At 34.5% G+C, this 20000-nt stretch overlaps 1 protein-coding gene across 1 annotated transcript in view; it reads right to left on the reverse strand.

Annotated features, from left to right (window-relative positions):
- The window catches only part of LOC137620891 (G-protein coupled receptor GRL101-like), a 464398-nt gene that overhangs the window by 269681 nt on the left and 174717 nt on the right, over nucleotides 1–20000 (reverse strand). Inside the window, exon 4 of the mRNA XM_068351336.1 lies at nucleotides 1–56. This exon is cut by the window's left edge and continues 79 nt beyond it. Within this exon, the coding sequence (XP_068207437.1) occupies nucleotides 1–56 (56 nt within the window). The remainder of the gene's footprint in view (nucleotides 57–20000) is intronic.

Here is a 20000-nt window from a genome sequence, read left to right on the forward strand (position 1 = left end):
TGAAGCTATGCACTGACTGTCGGGGCACTTGAACTCATTGTGTTTGCAAGGACCACCTGCAGAAGAAAGAAAGTACAGGAATTAAGGTTACATAAAAACAATTACCAAACCAATTAACATTTATAATAATTAGATGTTTCCTGTTAGGACCACAAATAAACTTTTTCTTGTTGGGACCACAAGCAAACGTTTTTTCTTGTTGGGACTACACAAACGTAATCTTGTTGGAATCACAAATAAACGCTTTCTTATTGGGAACAAAAGTAAACCGTTTTTCTTGAACTACAAATCAACGTTTTCTTGTTAGAAATAATAATAAACGTTTTCTAGCTGGGACCCCAAGTAAAGGTTTATTCTTGTTGGGACTACAAATAAACGTTTTCTTGTTGAGACTATGAAAAAACGTGTTTCTGTTAGACCACAAATAAAAGTTTTCTTTTTGGAATCACAAATGAACGTTTTATTCTTGGGACCCCAATTGTACGTTTTTTTGTTGGGACCACAGATGAACGTTTTCTTGTTGGGACCGCAAATAAACGTTTTCTTGTTGTGACCGCAAATAAACGTTTTCTTATTGGGACCAAAAATAAACGTACTCTTGTTGGGACTACAAATAAATGTATTCTTGTTGGGACCACAAATGCACGTTTTCTTGTTGGGCCCACAATTAAACATTTTCTTGTTGGGACCATAATTAAACGTTTTCTTGTAGGGATCACAAATGTTCATTTACTTGTTGGGACTTCAAATAAACGTATTCTTGTTGGGACCACGAATAAAAGGTTTCATGTTGGGACTACAAATAAACGTGTTCTTGTTGGGACCACACATAAATGTTTTTTGTTGGGACTACAAATAAATGTATTCTTATTGGGACTTCAAATATACGTTTTCCTGTGGAACCAAAAATATGTTTTCTTGCTGAGGCTACTAACGTTTTCTTGCTGGGACTGAAAATAAACCTTTTCTAGTTGGGACCACAACTAAATGTTTTATTGTTGGGATCACATATAAACGTTTCCTTGTTGCGACCCTAATCCACAAGTAAACATTTTCTTGTTGGGACCACTATTAAATGTTTTTAGGTGGGACTAAAAGTAAACCTTTTCTTGTCTGGACTACTGATAAAGGTTTTCTTGTTGGAACCAAAAATAAACGTTTATCTGCTGGTACTACAAATAATCGTTTTATTGTTTGGACTACAAAAATAACGTATTCTACTTAGATCCAGAAATAAACATTTTCTTGTTGAAACCACAAACGTTTTTCTGTTGAGACCACAACCGTTTCCTTGTTGGGACTACAAATAAAAGTTTTCTTTCTGGAACCACAATTAGCGCTTTTTATTAGGATCACAAATAAACGTTTTCTTTTTGGAACCATCAATAAATGCTTTCTTGGGACTACAAATAAACATTATATTGTTGGGACCACAAATGAACGTTTTTCTTGTTGGGACTATAAATAAAACTTTTCTTGTTAGGACCACAAATGAACGTTTTCTTGTTGGCACCAAAAATGAACGTTTTCTTGTTGACACCACAAATAAAAGTTTTCTTGTTGGGACCGCAAATAAACATTTTCTTGTTGGGACTGCAAATAAACATTTTCTTGTTGGGACTGCAAATAAACTAGTTCTTGTTGGGACTGCAAATAAACATTTTCTTGTTGGGACTACAAATAAACATTTTCTTGTTGGGGCCACAAATAAATGTTTTCTTGTTGGGACTACAAATAGAAACTTTCTTGTTGGGGCCACAAACATACATTTTCTTGTTGGGACCAAAATAAACGTTTTCTTGTTGGGACCACAAATAAATGATATTCTTTTTGGGACGACTATTAAATGTTTTCTTGTTGGAACCACAGATAAACATTTTCTTGTTGGGACCACAAAAGAACGTTTTCCTATTGGGACCACAAATAAACGATTTCTTTTTGGGATGACTATTAAATGTTTTCTTGTTGGAACCACAGATAAACGTTTTCTTGTTGGGACCACAAATTAACATTTTCTTGTTGGGACCACAAATAAACATTTTCTTGTTGGGACCACAAATAAATGTTTTCTTTTTGGACCACAAATAAACTTTTTTTGTTGGGACCACAAATAAACGTTTTCTTGTTGGGACAACAAATAACGTTTTCTTGTTGGGACCACAAATAACGTTTTCTTGTTGGGTCCACAAATAAAAGTTTTCTTGTTGGGACAACAAATAAACTATTTCTTTTTAGGGCTACTATTAATTTTTCTTGTTGGGACCACAGATAAACGTTTTCTAGTTGGGACCACAAATAACGTTTCTTGTTGGGACCACAAATAAAAGTTTTCTTGTTGGGACAACATATAAACGATTTCTTTTTAGGACGACTATTAATAGTTTTCTTGTTGGGACCACAGATAAACGTTTTCTTGTTGGGACCACTAATAACGCATTCTTGTTGGGACCACAAATAAAAGTTTTCTTGTTGGGACAACAAATAAACGATTTCTTTTTAGGACGACTATTAAAAGTTTTCTTGTTGGGACCACAGATATACGTTTTCTTGTTGGGACCACAAATAACGTTTTCTTGTTGGGACCACAAATAACGTTTTCTTGTTGGGACCACAAATAAAAATTTTCTTGTTGGGACCACAAAAACGTTTTCTTGTTGGGACCACAAATAAAAGTTTGCTTGTTGGGACAAAAAATAAACGATTTCTTTTTAGGACGACTATTAAAAGTTTTCTTGTTGGGACCACAAATAAAAGTTTTCTTGTTGGGACAACAAATAAACTATTTCTTTTTAGGGCTACTATTAATTTTTCTTGTTGGGACCACAGATAAACGTTTTCTTGTTGGGACCAAAAATAAAAGTTTTCTTGTTGGGACAAAAAATAAACGATTTCTTTTTAGGACGACTATTAAAAGTTTTCTTGTTGGGACCACATAAAAGTTTTCTTGTTGGGACCACAAATAAAAGTTTTCTTGTTGGGACCACAAATAAAAGTTTTCTTGTTGGGACAACAAATAAAAGATTTCTTTTTAGGACGACTATTAAAAGTTTTCTTGTTGGGACCACAGATAAACGTTTTCTTGTTGGGACCACAAATAACGTTTTCTTGTTGGGACCACAAATAAAAGTTTTCTGGTTGGGACAACAAATAAATGATTTCTTTTTAGGACGACTATCAAAAGTTTTCTTGTTGGGACCAAAGATAAACGTTTTCTTGTTGGGACCACAAATAAACTTATCTTGTTGGGACCACAAATAAAAGTTTTCTTGTTGGGACCACAAATAAAGTTATCTTGTTGGGACCACAAATAAAGTTATCTTGTTGGGACCACAAATAAAAGTTTTCTTGTTGGGACAAAAAATAAACTATTTCTTTTTAGGGCTACTATTAATTTTTCTTGTTGGGACCACAGATAAACGTTTTCTTGTTGGGACCACTAATAACGCATTCTTGTTGGGACCACAAATAAAAGTTTTCTTGTTGGGACCAAAAATAAACGATTTCTTTTTAGGACGACTATTAAAAGTTTTCTTGTTGGGACCACATAAAAGTTTTCTTGTTGGGACCACAAATAAAAGTTTTCTTGTTGGGACAACAAATAAAAGATTTCTTTTTAGGACGACTATTAAAAGTTTTCTTGTTGGGACCACAGATAAACGTTTTCTTGTTGGGACCACAAATAACGTTTTCTTGTTGGGACCACAAATAAAAGTTTTCTGGTTGGGACAACAAATAAATGATTTCTTTTTAGGACGACGATCAAAAGTTTTCTTGTTGGGACCAAAGATAAACGTTTTCTTGTTGGGACCACAAATAAAGTTATTTTGTTGGGACCACAAATAAAAGTTTTCTGTTTGGGACAACAAATAAACGATTTTTTTTGGGACGACGATCAAAAGTTTTCTTGTTGGGACCACAGATAAACGTTTTCTTGTTGGGACCACAAATAACGTTTTCTTGTTGGGACCACAAATAAAAGTTTTCTGGTTGGGACAATAAATAAATGATTTCTTTTTAGGACGACGATCAAAAGTTTTCTTGTTGGGACCACAGATAAAAGTTTTCTTGTTGGGACCACAGGTAAAAGTTTTCTTGTTGGGACCACAAATAAACGTATTCTTGCTGAGAAAGGTCTTGTAAGACTCGTGAGGCTGTGAGCTACCAAAAGGAGTTAAAATGATATCAGGAAAGACGTTTCCTGAGTAAAAGGAAGAGCTGGAATGCGAGTCTTGAAAATAACAATATTTGATTGATTCACGATGCGGGAAGTACATATATACATCCCGTCACCAAACAAACATCACGGACATAAACTATTTCTCTTTCTTACTCGCAAGAGTTTTTTCAGGTAATTCCTTAGTTTAAACAATTCTTAATCGAACGTTAAATTATTACAGCAAGTCTCACTGTTCTCTCATTAAGTAATTTTCTTTTCATGTATATATCTGTCATCATAAAGCGAAAAATAATCCTTATAAGCTACATAACCTTGTCGTATCTTGCCCAAGCCAGCATGAATTTAGGTTACCAAGAGCTTTTTACTAAGCATGCAATAAGGAAAAATAATATACAAATAGTTTTCTGTATTTAAGCGATTTCAATAGATTTTTATAATAGAAAAAAAATATCGAACATTACGGTCTCACTCTTATGCGAAACAACTGGGAACGAACGCAGTACGAAACAAATTCAATATGAAATGTAACAGAACGGAAATGTAATCAGTTCACAATAAATTACATACTGCTATTTTTTTGTATTTCTCCATTTAGGCCTCCTCTTAAAGAAAACTTTTCCTCAAAGGGAAAAATTCTAAAAAGTTTAAAGATGGAAACCTTTTCACTGTTTCAGAAAACTCCAGGTTGAGTGAAATCCAACAATATTTCTGTGGATGCCCTCACTAATTTGATGCTAATGTGCGGGCAGCCATAAAAACAAAGGCATTTCATTTCATGTCACGAAACAGTGGCAGCCACCGACCAATGACAATTGGCCCGTGTGATGGGAGGGGGGGGGGGGGGGGCTATAGGTTATTTTTTCCGCTGTTAATCGGATTCTGGCGTAATTAATGTTACTACTATGAAATCTCCTCCATCTATTATTAAATCAATTGTTAGCCCATCTCCTTATTGAACGAAATGTTCATGCAACGACTATTATAATGAAAGGCCACTTTAGTTTCTTTCATCCCTTATCCTCATAGCTAAAACTCCGACGAAAATTGTTACGCTGTTCAGCTTTCCTTCATCTTTCGTCAGGTGTTTTAGCCATTAAATCTTGCCTTAAGGCCAGAACACTATACGAGAAATTAGAGTGTTGTCTTGAAATAATAGATGGCACACGCGCATATGCTTCCAATAAGAATTATTTACAGGAGAACTGTGCCAAAATGTAGGACTAACTGGTTCATTATACGAGTACCAATATCTCCTGAGGTCAAAAAAGGGACGTGTAGTTGACATCTCTACCATTAAAGGCTTGCGATGCCACATGAAAAAAAGAGGCGCAAGGACAAAAAGATATATATATATATATATATATATATATATATATATATATATATATATATATATATATATATACATATATACATACATATATATGTATATATATAATATATAATATATATATGTATATATATATAGTATGTATATAAAATATATAATATATAAATATATACAATAATATATATATATAATATATATAATTATATATATAATGAAATATAATCATATGTATATATATACATACATATATATATATACTGTATATATATATATATATATATATATATATATATATATATATATATATATATAGTATACATTCTCGAAAAGCCAAAAATGCAGACTCTATTGATATCGAATTCACTCTGCCATGGGGTCTCACATTCATATTAAATATCCATGCCTACAAGAGGATTCGAACCTAGGACAGATAAAAATTAGAGTAAGCACTACACAATTAGCCCAATGAGTCTGAGATCTCCTGGCAGAACGAATTCAATATTACAGAGTATTTGTGGCTCACTTGAATAAATGAAAATCACAAGGGCTAGTGATAAACTTCTCATTATATACATATATATATATATATATATATATATATATATATATATATATATATATATATATATATATTATATATATATATCTATACATATATATATATATATATATATATATATATATATATATATATATATATGTGTGTGTGTGTGTGTCTGTGTGTATGTGTCTAAGCATCAATGCAAACCTCTAACGCAAGCACACAAAATTAAAGTGAAGGACAAAACAGCGAATTTCTATTATTCCTAAATCACTAACTCTTCTAATCAGACTTGAGCCTTCCATTTGTGTTCATGTTCCAAATATATTGGCCATCTCTCGTTCCTTCTTATTAGCCAACTGCTCCTAAACTTCCTGTAATGTTCCTGAACCCATTAGACCTGTTAAAGGAAAATACCCGTTCGAGAATCCGACTTGCTTTAGCAGTAAGAAATTCTCATTTTGCATTATGGGGTTGCTCTTACTTATGAGACAACCTTGCTTTGCGGGAAAGTAAGAAAATGACGTCCATCAGTGACTAAAATTACTGCAATAGCGAGATCTATTTGAGTGCATAATCAATGGATAATTAAAGATATTGATCCACTGTATTGCCTTATGTACAAATCACCATAAGGATTTCTCAATCTTATATACAGTATCTCTGGTATTGCAAAATTACTATTAATGGATCATTGATATCTGCATTATTTACACCGGAATGTTTTTTATAATTACAATGGTGCAGGATTCTTCTGCTAGTCTTTAAAGTATATGTAACCAAACTATCACATATGCTAAATATAGAACTGTCCACACTAGTGCGAAATGAGTACTGTAGATACTAAGGATTTTATCATGTCTTCCTTCAACTATTCATTAATAGAACCCATTTTTTTTTTTCCTTTTTTTTTTTGAGTTTATAAAGCCACGTAAAATAAACACAGAAATTCTATATAATACCCTGACAACACAATACTTACTGCAAATAAATAGGCTGTTAGCTTAACCACATCAAAGGCAGTAAATGGCCTACAAAGCTTCCGTTACGGAAAAAAAACTGGAATTCATGACTTGCCCAAGTCAAAATCAACAGAGGAAAGACTTTTAGTTCAAGAAGTAAAGTCTCCTTGGGTCCAATATTCTTTACACGAACAAAGTAAACAAGAAAAAAAAAAACTTATTTTTCATCAACCTCAGAACTAGTTTAACTACATTCACTATCATAAATTCATTGATTATCTCACCATTTTCACACTCTCCAGTATAATTACGAAGTACAGCTATGTTACAAGTGATATATTCTTCAAGTCTTGGGTTTCTAACCCCTTTAAAATTGCCCCTAATATTCTCTTGCATTTAAATCACTAAACGCCAAAGCGTTTCTGGCCTCACCTAAACAGAAAGGTCAAAATTAAGAGTACCAAATTTGTCCCCCATATCTCTCTCTCTCTCTCTCTCTCTCTCTCTCTCTCTCTCTCTCTCTCTCTCTCTCTCTCTCTCTCATATATATATATATATATATATACATATATATATTTATGCTTATTAGTGCATTCTTATGTATTTATGCTTACTAGTGCATTCTTAATCTTATATAAATCAAAATAAATATTGTAATTTATCATTTGGCCTCCTCATCTTTGAGTCACCGCCCCTATCTTCCCTATTCCCAGTTCTGCGACTCCTGTCATTTCACATTTGCTTCACTTTATCCTAAAAAAATTTACTCTGCTGCCTGGGACTCATTTTTACCATTACTGTTCTCACAAATCTAAACTTACGATTTCCATTCGCCCATGAAAGTAAGTGCACGAGAACACACACACAATATAATATATATATATATATATATATATATATATATATATATATATATATATATATATAATTATATATATACTTATTTATAATTATTTATATGTATGTATATATATATATATATATATATATATATATATATATATATATATATATATATATATTACAGTTTCTTTCGTTCTTAAAAACTGCCATTTTCACCACACCATTCAGTGACGTGACTGGCGAATAACAAATGAAAGGAATAAGTGAATGAAATCTTTCAACCAAAGCATCATTCACATAACAGTAACCTACGAAAATATACCGCATCTTAATGGAGATAATTCTCAAGAGGGAAGCCGAAGATGATAAAGGCCTAACGGTTGGGATCTTCTACATCAAAGGTCAACGGTAGAAAGGACGTCCAAAGAAAGGTTAGTCCTACTACGAGGAAAAAAAAAATAAAGAGCCAGTGATGTAGACGTTGAGGATGTAGATCAAAAGATATTTTCACAGCGAGCTTATTGGATGGGGACAGAAGTGACCCGAATGGGAAATGGTAAATATATAAATAAAAATACATCTGACTAATAATCCAATAAATATTTCCTTAAGGTTTCCATTTGAAATCATACTCGTTTATTACACAGCCAAACATTCCGAACTCTTGTCAAACTGCAAACGTTACTATTAAAATGGATATGAGGGAAACCTATCATATACTGATATTTATACTTAAAAGAGTTCCTATTTCCAAATTTATGCCAGAAAAAAGGGAAATTATACACAGAAAACACAAACGGCAAAAAATAACCAAAACTAATATCCATAAAAAAATATAAAACTGCAAGTAGAACACAAAATATCCTTAATAAAATTAAATGATTGCAACAAACTGGAAAATATAGAAATAATAAAAAATTAGCATGGCCCCCTACTGACCCCAAAGTCTCTGTCTTAAAGTAATGCAATTAACGAAATTTATAGATGACACATGATCCTTGCAAAGGGGGAAAACCTGGGCTATTTTTCCCCAAAGGATGTATTTGTGATATACAAATGATCCGTATAGCAGATAATTTTAAAATGAGGGCATCATAATGTTCTGATACAACCTAACTATCCCTATTGGCTGGGGTGTGGGAAGGGAGGAGGTATACATAGTCACCATTACCTACTGCCTTGCGTCTCACTATCTCACCTGGGTGAGTAAATGGCTTGCCTGAGCGTTATTCATTCAATTTTCATTACAATGCGAGCAGGTTCAATAGTTAACATCTTGCCAATTCACATTTTGCTTATCAAAAGTAACGGCTCAAGTTATAGTTGTGTACAAAGCCTTCGGAAGTTCTAATTTCACCCTTTACATAACAAGGGAAATACGACAGACAATGGGAATCCAACTATCTCTCCATGCTCATTTGTACACAATGTCTTACGCTGCTACTAAGATTATCTAAAATCCTTTCTTTTAGGTAAGAGGATTCTGATTACAAGATCTGCTTAAGGATACACTCGGGCACACTATTCTATGTTCTCTTCCTCTTTTTTTTTTTTTTTTTATATATACGAAAGAATGATTTTAATGTTGTCAATGTTCTTAAAATATTTTAATTTGATTTTTAATTAATTCTCTTGTAGTTTATTTATTTCCTTTCCTTATTGGGCTATTTTCCTTGTTGGAGCCTTTGGGCTTACAGCCTCTTGCTTCTCCAACTAGGGTTGTAGCTAATCAAATAATAATAATAATAATAATAATAATAATAATAATAATAATAATAATAATAATCATCATCATCATCATCTCCATGGAGCAGATAGATGGTAAAAAAAAATGCACGATCTCCCTCCTTTCATCTTCACGTATTACGATTTAAGTTTACAAGTTTGAGAATGGGATCCTTCAACTGTGTAGCCCATGTTACGACAAAACACTGAGCATAACAGACAAGCCAACACACGGAAGGACTTATAGACAGACATCTGGATGGACACATGGAAGTAATAACTAGTCCTGTCCCACCCTTCGAGAAGGGGACTAATAAATCAGTGACCAAAAGAGACTCGTGAACTTCAGTGCTTAAATGTAAGTGGTCAATAATAGAGCGGGCAATGTTTTTTTTTTTTTATTTCCGCTAGCTAATAAATAAAGAAAATCAAATACAAATAGGAACCAGTATTTTGCCAGTCAAACAACAGTTATCAAAAAGATTAGGTCATTATATCGACAGAAAAATCATCATGATTTCAACAAAGATAGTCCCAGCTATTAAAAACCATTAAGGTTTCTTTTAAACCATAAACAGTTTTACTATACCATATTGTATACAGTATATATGTCAAATTCACGGTGATGGTTTTTTCTTTAATAATTTACGCTGCTTATCAATTTTAGCCAGTAATTGGCAATTAAAAAGTTAATACTAAATGATATATCGATATCACCAACAGCAGAAGTATGAATGTGCATAAAATGGACAACTAAATGCCGTAACAAGCCATAACCAGAATCAACAAATAGGGGAAAAACATAACCAAATGCATGAAAGAAATCCAAAATTTCATAATGTCCTACAGGAATCCTTTAACCAGCTACATACTAAGAAACAAAAGAAACAATAAGGTGACCTAAAACTATTACATGATTCACTGTTCACGGATATCCGGATATCCCACCAATAAAAGTTAAATGTAAAAAAAAAAAATTAAATCAAATGCCCTAACCAAACAACACAATTAAGACTACAAAATCCTACACCAATCTACAATGCAGTTAGGATCTAATCCCCATGATCTTATCTTATGCCAAAGTATCATGAATTATTCCAAGAAAAAAAAACATTAATCATTCAAAGACTGTTCTATTTGTTGAATATTTTGTGGGTACATTAATCGAACAAAAACTTCTTAAGACAGAAATGACGAAAGCACTGTAATAGAAAGCTGAACCAGATTCAAGTCATAATTTGCCTTACACATTTAGCTTAAAATACAAACGCCTTTTTCTCTATGCACAAAAGAATAAGAGGATATGCAGTATGCTAAGAAATGAAGAACAGGGAGGTTTGGTGAAGGTGCAAGGCGTGGGGTGCAGTTTAAAGGTTTAAATGCCGTCACGAATGGCAGAGGTAAGGAACAGTCGACATTGCCGTATCGAGCAGGGCAATGCCCTAGAGATTGACCATGTATACATATGATCAGCCTCCATACCCCCTCTTCACCAAGCTAGGACCAAGGAGGGCCGGCCAATTGCTGCTGATGACTCGACAAATAAACCAAACTTCCCCCCCCCCCAAAAAAAAAAACCTCATCCTTAGCTCCCAAGGATGGTGAGATTGCAGCGACCAAAGAAACTAACGAGTTTGAGCGAGACTAACCCCAGTCTGGCGTTCACTGGTCAGGAAACTTACCACATCAGCCACAAAATCAAAATGTTAATGTGTAAACACGCAAGAATACAACTAGTGTTTATCTAAGAAGAAAGCAGAACAAATGTAATGAAAATGCTTGGGTGAACATGACCATGTTCTTTATGGAAGCATATGCAGAGATAAATGATAATTAGCGAGTGGAACTCATAAAAAAATGTAAATTGAGAAATGAGTCTAGATTGAATAGACCCCTTTGTTGATAGACTGAGTTTTAAGAAGGTCTCTTAAATGGAATTTATAAAAGAAGAGTAGATCTGAGTTGTACAAGAGTAAATAGGTTGAAAGTAAATTTAAAAATGCCAGTGTAAGTGACTATTAGGTATATAAGCACGCCAATTAAAAGATGAAAAACGGGAAAAGGCATCAGGAGTTGACTGCTATACAAGAAAGAAGCTGCAATATTGTGGTAAGAGTGGATGATGATAGGATGAAAATGATATGGTAGTTATGCTTAAAAGAAGTAAAGTTACCAAAGGAATGGGAGTGAAGAATACACTAATCTTTTTAAAATGACATTTGTGTCAGAGGTAAGAAGAAAAATTATAGTGGCATTCTATAAAGATTACCAGGGAAGGTACATGGTTGAATTGTCATTGAGACATTTAGAAAGATTACAGAATACTTGATAAGGTAAGATTAATCTACTGCAAGTTTTGATGTGGAAGAGGATGTGTATAATAAGGGTTTACTGCCAGATAAAAAGCTTTATGTTGCTGAAATGCAGTTTGAAGGGCCTGAAGATGTATCGCGCGGTTTTCTTAGAGAAATTGAAAGTTCTTTGATGAAAACTACTTGTTCTGATATAAAAACAAAGGAAATATGACTGACTTGTAAAGTAGAATCTAATACAAAGGTAAGTTACGTCTTCATAGCTACTGAATGTCTTTGCAAATTGTCAGTGAGAAGACAATTTATATAGCAAATTTATGGGATCAGAAAATGGGCCAGAAGATTACAAAACCAAATGTTGATATGGGTTAGTGAAGAAAATTTTCAGAAAGTAATGGCAGAGGGTGAAAGTGCTTTGACTGAGACTGGTGAAGAAAAGTTTCAGAAACTAATGGTAGAGGGTATAAAAAAAGAGATATACCGTGATGTGAATGTAAGAGTTTGGTTCTGAAACAATGAATATAAATGACACTGGCTGATTCATATGGGTACAAAAACATCCTTCTCACACAGTGCAGTGGCAAGGTGGACTTCCATTTTCCTAGCACTGCGTTGACGCTTCAAATTTCGTAATGTTGCTTTAATATTGTGTAACAATGGTTTTCTGCAATGGTAGGACAGAAAAGCAGCGGAAGGTGGACACCCCGTGGGTACGCATATACTCACAATGTCACTGTGGACACCTACGTTGGTACCAAGGACATTCATGGCACCATCAAGGAAGCCATAGAACTGAGCGAATTACGGTGGATGCAGCCCAGTGTTGGTGAGGCTGTTCCTCCCATGGTCATCTGCACAGATATTCAAAGGATTTTGGAAGCCATTTGCAACCATTCACATTTGTTCTTTACAATTACTGAATTATTATTGAAATTATATTCCACAAAATGCCTCTTATTTCTACAAGACGTACAAAACGTCTTGGAATAACCGTCCTGGCTGCAAAAGCTCTTGCTAACAATGCAAGGACTGTGTTAGTAACGTAAGTAAGGTGTTTCTTCCTCATAGGCTCTGTGAAGGTTAGTCTGTGCTGGCAACTTTAGCACTGCAGTGCCACAGTAGCTATTTGCATCATGTTGGCGCACTTTACAGTAGGACACCTCTCCAAAATTAGATTTCTTTAGGGAAGCCTGCAGCATTAATATGAAGCCAACAAGTTACCCTGTAAGCAACACATTGCCAAAACAATGAAATATTCAAGGAAGAATTTACCACTACGTTGCCTAGGCCTGTGTTTTTTCAAGCTGCCTACACAGTTACCAGATAGCAGCAAATTTTTCTGCCATACCCTTCTACAGAGTACCACAACTCTGTGGGATAGATGTATAACTGTAATTGATAGAAGAGGTGGTTCACCATATTTATGATGAGAGGAAGATCATTAAGAGTTGGCTAAAGAATTTGAGGAAAATGAAAATCTATGAAAGCTGAAGAGAATGTGGGAGGAGAGAGAGAGTTCACTGAGACAGTTCCTTCATGAAAGTGGCTTATAAACATTGAATGCTGATGAAAAGAATAAATAGAGATGATTTACTAGTGAAATACCGGTTAACCAAGGAGGACTGAAAAGTAATAAATGTGGCAATTGTACAAGCAGGGCCTAGTAGTAAAATATTTGCGGTAGGTTTGGTGGATCGGTATGTATCGAGATGACGAGGACATGAGAAATGAATGGAGGACGATACGTTAGTGAAAAATTTACATAATTCAGAATTATTTAAGATAACTAAATAGAGAAGGACCTAAAACGGGCTAAAAAATATATTGTAAAAGATATCGAGTCGGAAGCGCCTAAATATTATGAAAGTGAGGAAGAACGTGTTAGATATAGTGGTGGAGAGCAATATATCAATATCCACTTTTAAGAATGTGTATAAAGCAGCTCTATTTTGGAAGACATATGCTTACGGGATTCATCACCGATGTAAACTGGAGAGTATTAATGTGACTGATAACGGATACAGGAAAATTGGTATTCGAAGGAAATCAGTCATTTCATGTGGTGTTGATCGAACTCAAAAAAGCTAAGCGTATGAAACTAATATATGAGAAACAAAAAATGAATTATAATCATAAGTAAATTACGTGGAACTAATCACTTTACTAGAATAATCCAATTAAGAATAAAAAATATTAACGATAAATAAAAGAATCACAACTGATATTAATAAAGAGATCCAGTTGATAGAAATGACATATGAAAGAAAAGTGGATGGTAGGAAAAAAATATAAATATGTCATTAAGGACTTCCGTTAAATAACATCGACTTGAGTAAAATTGAGAGGATATAAGATTAAAATATGATATGCAAGATATTTGGTTGACTTACAAATTGAACTAAGAACCGGCAAAATTTATGTTTCTATGTATAACTATGTATAAAAAAATGAGCTAAATGAAATAAATATATTTTCGGTAAACAAACTCCCTTTTTACTAATGCAGTGGAATTAATCTAAAATTAAAAGTATAAAACATACAAATATAAACACACCTAACATAACTTTCGAAGGAACGAACATTCTACGAAACTTAATTAGGCTTAAACATTGAAAAGACGGTATTAAAATCAAAGACCACTTCCAAATCATAAAGGTTTAGTAGCTTACAAACCACCCTAATTTCCCATTTCCTAAAACAAACCTATTTAAAGCCTATTGTGAGCTTATGATAAAAGTAATAGGGAAGCGCTGAGCCTAAAATACCTAGCGGAGCCAATTTAGGTTGTACACATTTTTTTAATCTAAAATGACATATGACCAAGATGAATGAGAGGGCGTTATTAAGGAGCTTATTTATTCAGGAGCCTCAGATCAACACAGAGCAAAGCCAGAAGCCATGGACGATAGCAGTAGCAAATATATTAGTAATATTAATGGCATTATAAGTAACAGATAAAGCTATCTACCCAACAATGCAAAATTAAGAGAATGCGCTCGAAGCATTTTTAGTTTTGGGTTATAATAACAAATGTACAGCTACCTTTAGAACATCAAAATAACGTCATAGAAGTTTTGGAATTCTTACCTCAGCATTAATGAAAGTGAATGATTTCATAAAAATAATATAAAACCATTAATTGGGAAATTAAATTCAGCTAACGTTGCTAATGTTATCTGTTCAAGAAATGTATCCAATTGGACTGCTCATTGCATAGCCATTAGGAACCTTTACAAAGTTATAATAAAGAAGTCTTAATGGAACAACAGCAACATATGCAATGCAACTGTTGAATTCACACAGGAAATATGCAAAGTCTCTCTAATTCCCTCGTTCATATTTACCCCAGTTTATACTCTGCTTGGAATTTCAGACTATTTCTGTAAATAAAAAAAAAACTGAAAGGCATTTGCAAATTAAACGTCACCAGGACGCAACCCGTCAAAAGTGACTGCTAAATATTTAGATATACAGTATATGCACACACACACATTCAACCCTTCCCCCCTCCCTCCCCTTTCCTAAATATCTCTCGGAGTACCCCTCTCACCAAGGTATGGGTACTTCCTTTTCTCCCTACACTAGAAATGGGGAGTAGTCATACTTTTGACAATGCCGCTCAGAGTAATCTGAAAGAATTAAAATTATATATATTATATATATATATATATATATATATATATATATATATATATATATACACACACATTATATATATATATATATATATATATATATATATATATATATATATATATATACGCGCAGACACTTGCACTTTATTATATTGGGGGAGGGGAAGGCTGACTCAAAATTAACATCCCTAGATTACTATATAATGTTGATGCCTGCAGAAATAAGTTTCAGAATTTACATCACGAACAATAACTATTAACAAGAAGTAATATCTTTCATGAAATAAAAGGGATATATTTGAATATGACTTTTGGATACCAAAGTCAAATCCAACGAGATTCTCAACTTTATAGAACTCGGGAAAGAAATATTCCTTATAGCTAGAAATCAAAAACAGAAAAAGGAGAGTGGTTAAGCTAAACCCCACAAAACAATTGTTTATTAGAGAAGAACCACCGATTACTGGTTAAAAGAGATTAAATGAATGACAAACAAAGGGAGAATCATGGCAGTTCCGGGGAGAAACCGATAATTCTCACAAAGATCATTGTGTTCAATGTCAATCATTACTGTCTGAAGATGATGACAAAAAGGTCTTTTTCATTTCTATGAGAATGGCTATCTGAAGGATTTTGACGATAAGGACGAAATCCATATTTTCTTAATTATTCATATATAGGAGCACTTCAAGTACATCTCATAACTGAAGTTTAATTAAAATGGGGTATTTCATAGGAAAAAACCTGCCTTGAAAAACCAATACTGGACGAAAGTAACCCCGACAGGTTAGCTGGCAATCATTAAAAAAAATAGGACTTCCACATGAAAGGCGTCACAGAAGGGAAGCTCAAAAAGTTACTACTCCCAAGGCGCTGACAAAAGATATCAAAGATTTTCTACTAGACAAATGGCAAATCATTTTTTTTTCGAAAATACTAATGGTATAATACTAGAATTTAACTCCTTTGTAGTTTCATGGTTTTTACAACATTTATTTTTGTATAAAACCTTCAGAATAACAACTACTGGGAACACTTATCAGAGGTGTATAAGGATGAACAATTCAAAGGTGTTTTATTCTCGGTAATATATATCAATTATCTGGTATACAAACTTGGCAGTTGTTTACAAATTCAAGAAACAAATAGTTAATAATTCAAAGAAACTATTCGTATGCAACTATAGAACAAGTTCTAAAGTATGTAGAAGAACGTCTGAAAAGTAATCTGATCTACATCATAATAATTCTAAAGAACACATTTCAAAATTTTGGGGCAAGTGTGACATCTAACTACAGTAACATAAGTGTCTAACAAATTGTCATATTTCCTATCTGTAAATCTAAAAAAATATCCAACACTTTATTCCTTTAAAAAGCGAAGAGAATATTTTCCCATTAGTACTTCTATCTATTTTTGGTAACACTGCAAATCACTGATGCTTATAATTACTTGTGTACATCATCATCATCTCCTCCTTCGCCTATTGATGCAAGGGGCCTCAGTTTTCGCCAGTTATCTCTATCTTGAACTTTTAAATCAATACTTCTCCAATCACCCTCTCGTACTTCACGCTTCATAGTCCTCAGCCATGTAGGGTTGGGACTTCCAACTCTTCTAGTGCCTTGTGGAGCCCAGTTGAAAGTTTGGTGAACTAATCTCTTGGGTACATGTGACAAATGCCTCTCACCTATTCTAAAATTTTATTTTTTTACACCCATTCTTAAAATATCTTATATAAATTGTTCATTACTTCGCTTGTAGTTTATTCATTTCCTTGTCTCCTTTCCTCACTGGGCTATTTTGCCGGTGAGAGTGGGGCTGAGAAAGGGATGTGGGATGTCGCCATGGCTGTTTAACTTGTATGTTGACGGAGTGGTGAGAGAGGTGAATGCTCGAGTGCTTGGACGAAGATTGAAACTGGTAGACTAGAATGATCATGAATGGGAGGTAAATCAATTGTTTGCGAATGATACTGTGCTGGTTGCAGACTCGGAAGAGAGACGCTTGACCGATTAGAGACAGAATTTGGAAGGGTATGTGAGAGAAGGACGTCGAGAGTTAATGTGGGTAAGAGTAAGGTTATGAGATGTACGAGACGGGAAGGTGGTGCAAGGTTGAATGTCATGTTGAATGGAGAGTTACTTGAGGAGGTGGATCACTTTAAGTACTGGAGGTCTGTTGTTGCAGCAAATGGTAGAGTGGAAGCAGATGTACGTCAGAGAGTGAATGAATGATGCAAAGTGTTGGGGGCAGTGAAGGGAGTGGTAAATTATAGAGGGTTGGGCAGGAATGTAAAGAGAGTTCTGTATGAGAAAGGGATTGTACTAACTGTGATGTATGGATCGGAGTTGTGGGGAATGAAAGTGACGGAGACACAGAAATTGAATGTGTTTGAGATGAAGTGTCTGAGGAGTATGGCTGGTGGATCTCAAGTAGATAGGGTTAGGAAAGAAGTACTGAGGGTGAGAACAAGTGTAAGAAATGAGTTAGAAGCTATGAATGTGTTGAGGTGGTTTGGCCATGTTGAGAGAATGGAAAATAGCTGTCTTCTATAGAACGTGACGAATGCAGGAGTTGATGGGAGAAGTACAAGAGGAAGGCCAAGGTTTGGGTGGATGGATGGAGAGAAGAAAGCTCTTGGTGATAGAAGGATAGATGTGAGAGTGGCAAGAGAGCGTGCTAGAAAAGGGATTTTGACAAAGGAAAAATCTATTTCTGTGGAGATACCTGTGACGCCCGGTGAAAAGAGTCCTTCCTTACACTTTTCTGATATAAATACTTCCAAATATACCAGAGAAATTAAAGTATGGAATGCAGAGGTGGCCCTGCTGCTTCCTCCGGTCGCCTTGCATGACCACGGAGGTAGCAGCAGTAGGGGAGTCAGCGTTATGAAGCTTCATCTGTGGTGGATAACGGGGAAGGGTGAGCTATGGCACCCTAGCAGTACAAGTCGAACTCGGATGAGTCCCTTGTCAGGCTGGGAGGAACGTAGAGAGGAAAGGTCCCTTAAGTGACTCGGTATATGTATGCATGTATGTAATAATAATAATAATAATAATAATAATAATAATAATAATAATAAATTGGCTTCACCAGCAAAAATACATTCACGGAGGGAAAAGACAAAGCTAGGCCTCCTTTACAACCTACTCTTTACATAACATCCTCTTTCAGAATTATCAAAGCGATATTTCCGCCGGAGAAAACAATCTAGGCACAAAAGCCAACTCGCTTTATTGCTCTCTTGACAGCCGATCGTAATACAAAAAAAGCAGTAATAAAAGAAAATTATTTTTATAGCCACTTCAAGGAATTGCATTTCTCTCTCAGAAGACTAGCTATGATATAGCCAATTATAATACATATATATTCCCTGGGGGAATATTGGAAATTTCTATTGCACTCATCTGTGCAAATATCCATTTATTAACGATCACAATTCAAAATAGTTTTCGACGCCAGGTGATCTGTCCCCGATCACACAAATCTTGAGAGAGAGAGAGAGAGAGAGAGAGAGAGAGAGAGAGAGAGAGAGAGAGAGAGAGAGAGAGAGAGAGATTGATTGATTTAAGGTTTTCAGGTATCCTGACATCTAAGGAGAGAGAGAGAGAGAGAGAGAGAGAGAGAGAGAGAGAGAGAGAGAGAGAGAGAGAGAGAGAGAGATTGATTGATTTAAGGTTTTCAGGTATCCTGACATCTAAGGTGAGAGAGAGAGAGAGAGAGAGAGAGAGAGAGAGAGAGAGAGAGAGAGAGAGAGAGAGAGAGAGAGATTGATTGATTTAAGGTTTTCAGGTATCCTGACATCTAAGGTGAGAGAGAGAGAGAGAGAGAGAGAGAGAGAGAGAGAGAGAGAGAGAGAGAGAGAGAGAGATTGATTTAAGGTTTTCAGGCATCCTGACATCTAAGGTGAGAGAGAGAGAGAGAGAGAGAGAGAGAGAGAGAGAGAGAGAGAGAGAGAGAGAGAGAGAGAGAGAGAAATAAAACCCGTTGTCTGAATCATACGTTAAGGAATTCCATATCATCGAAGTTTGTATTTGATAAGGGACTGAGGACATGCAAACTCAGTCACAATAAATACCGTTTATATTTGAAATTGACATTTATTTTCCTTAAAAGTAATTTAAAATCTTATTTTATTTATTCATTTAACACAAAATCACTGGCAGACACACCTAAAGAAAAAGATGATGTGCTTCCTTTCCTACTTAGTTATGCATAATGATAGCAAATGTATGAGTAAAATTATTTTCAATGAATTGGTTGCAAGTTTTCTATATATTGTCAAACATATTGACTAATTTAAAACAATGGTGGTCATTTCTTACCCGGTGTACGACATAGTTTACAATGATCTATTTACTATTTGCAAAATCACTTGACTGAAAGAATATATTACATACGATTTCAGGATATAATGTCTACATAAAAATATTTCGCCGCAAAAATTAAAACAAGAGGAAAAAACATAAAAT

The sequence above is a fragment of the Palaemon carinicauda genome, chromosome 27 (genome assembly GCF_036898095.1).
Source record: "Palaemon carinicauda isolate YSFRI2023 chromosome 27, ASM3689809v2, whole genome shotgun sequence".
Classification (NCBI taxonomy): Eukaryota; Metazoa; Arthropoda; class Malacostraca; order Decapoda; family Palaemonidae; genus Palaemon; species Palaemon carinicauda.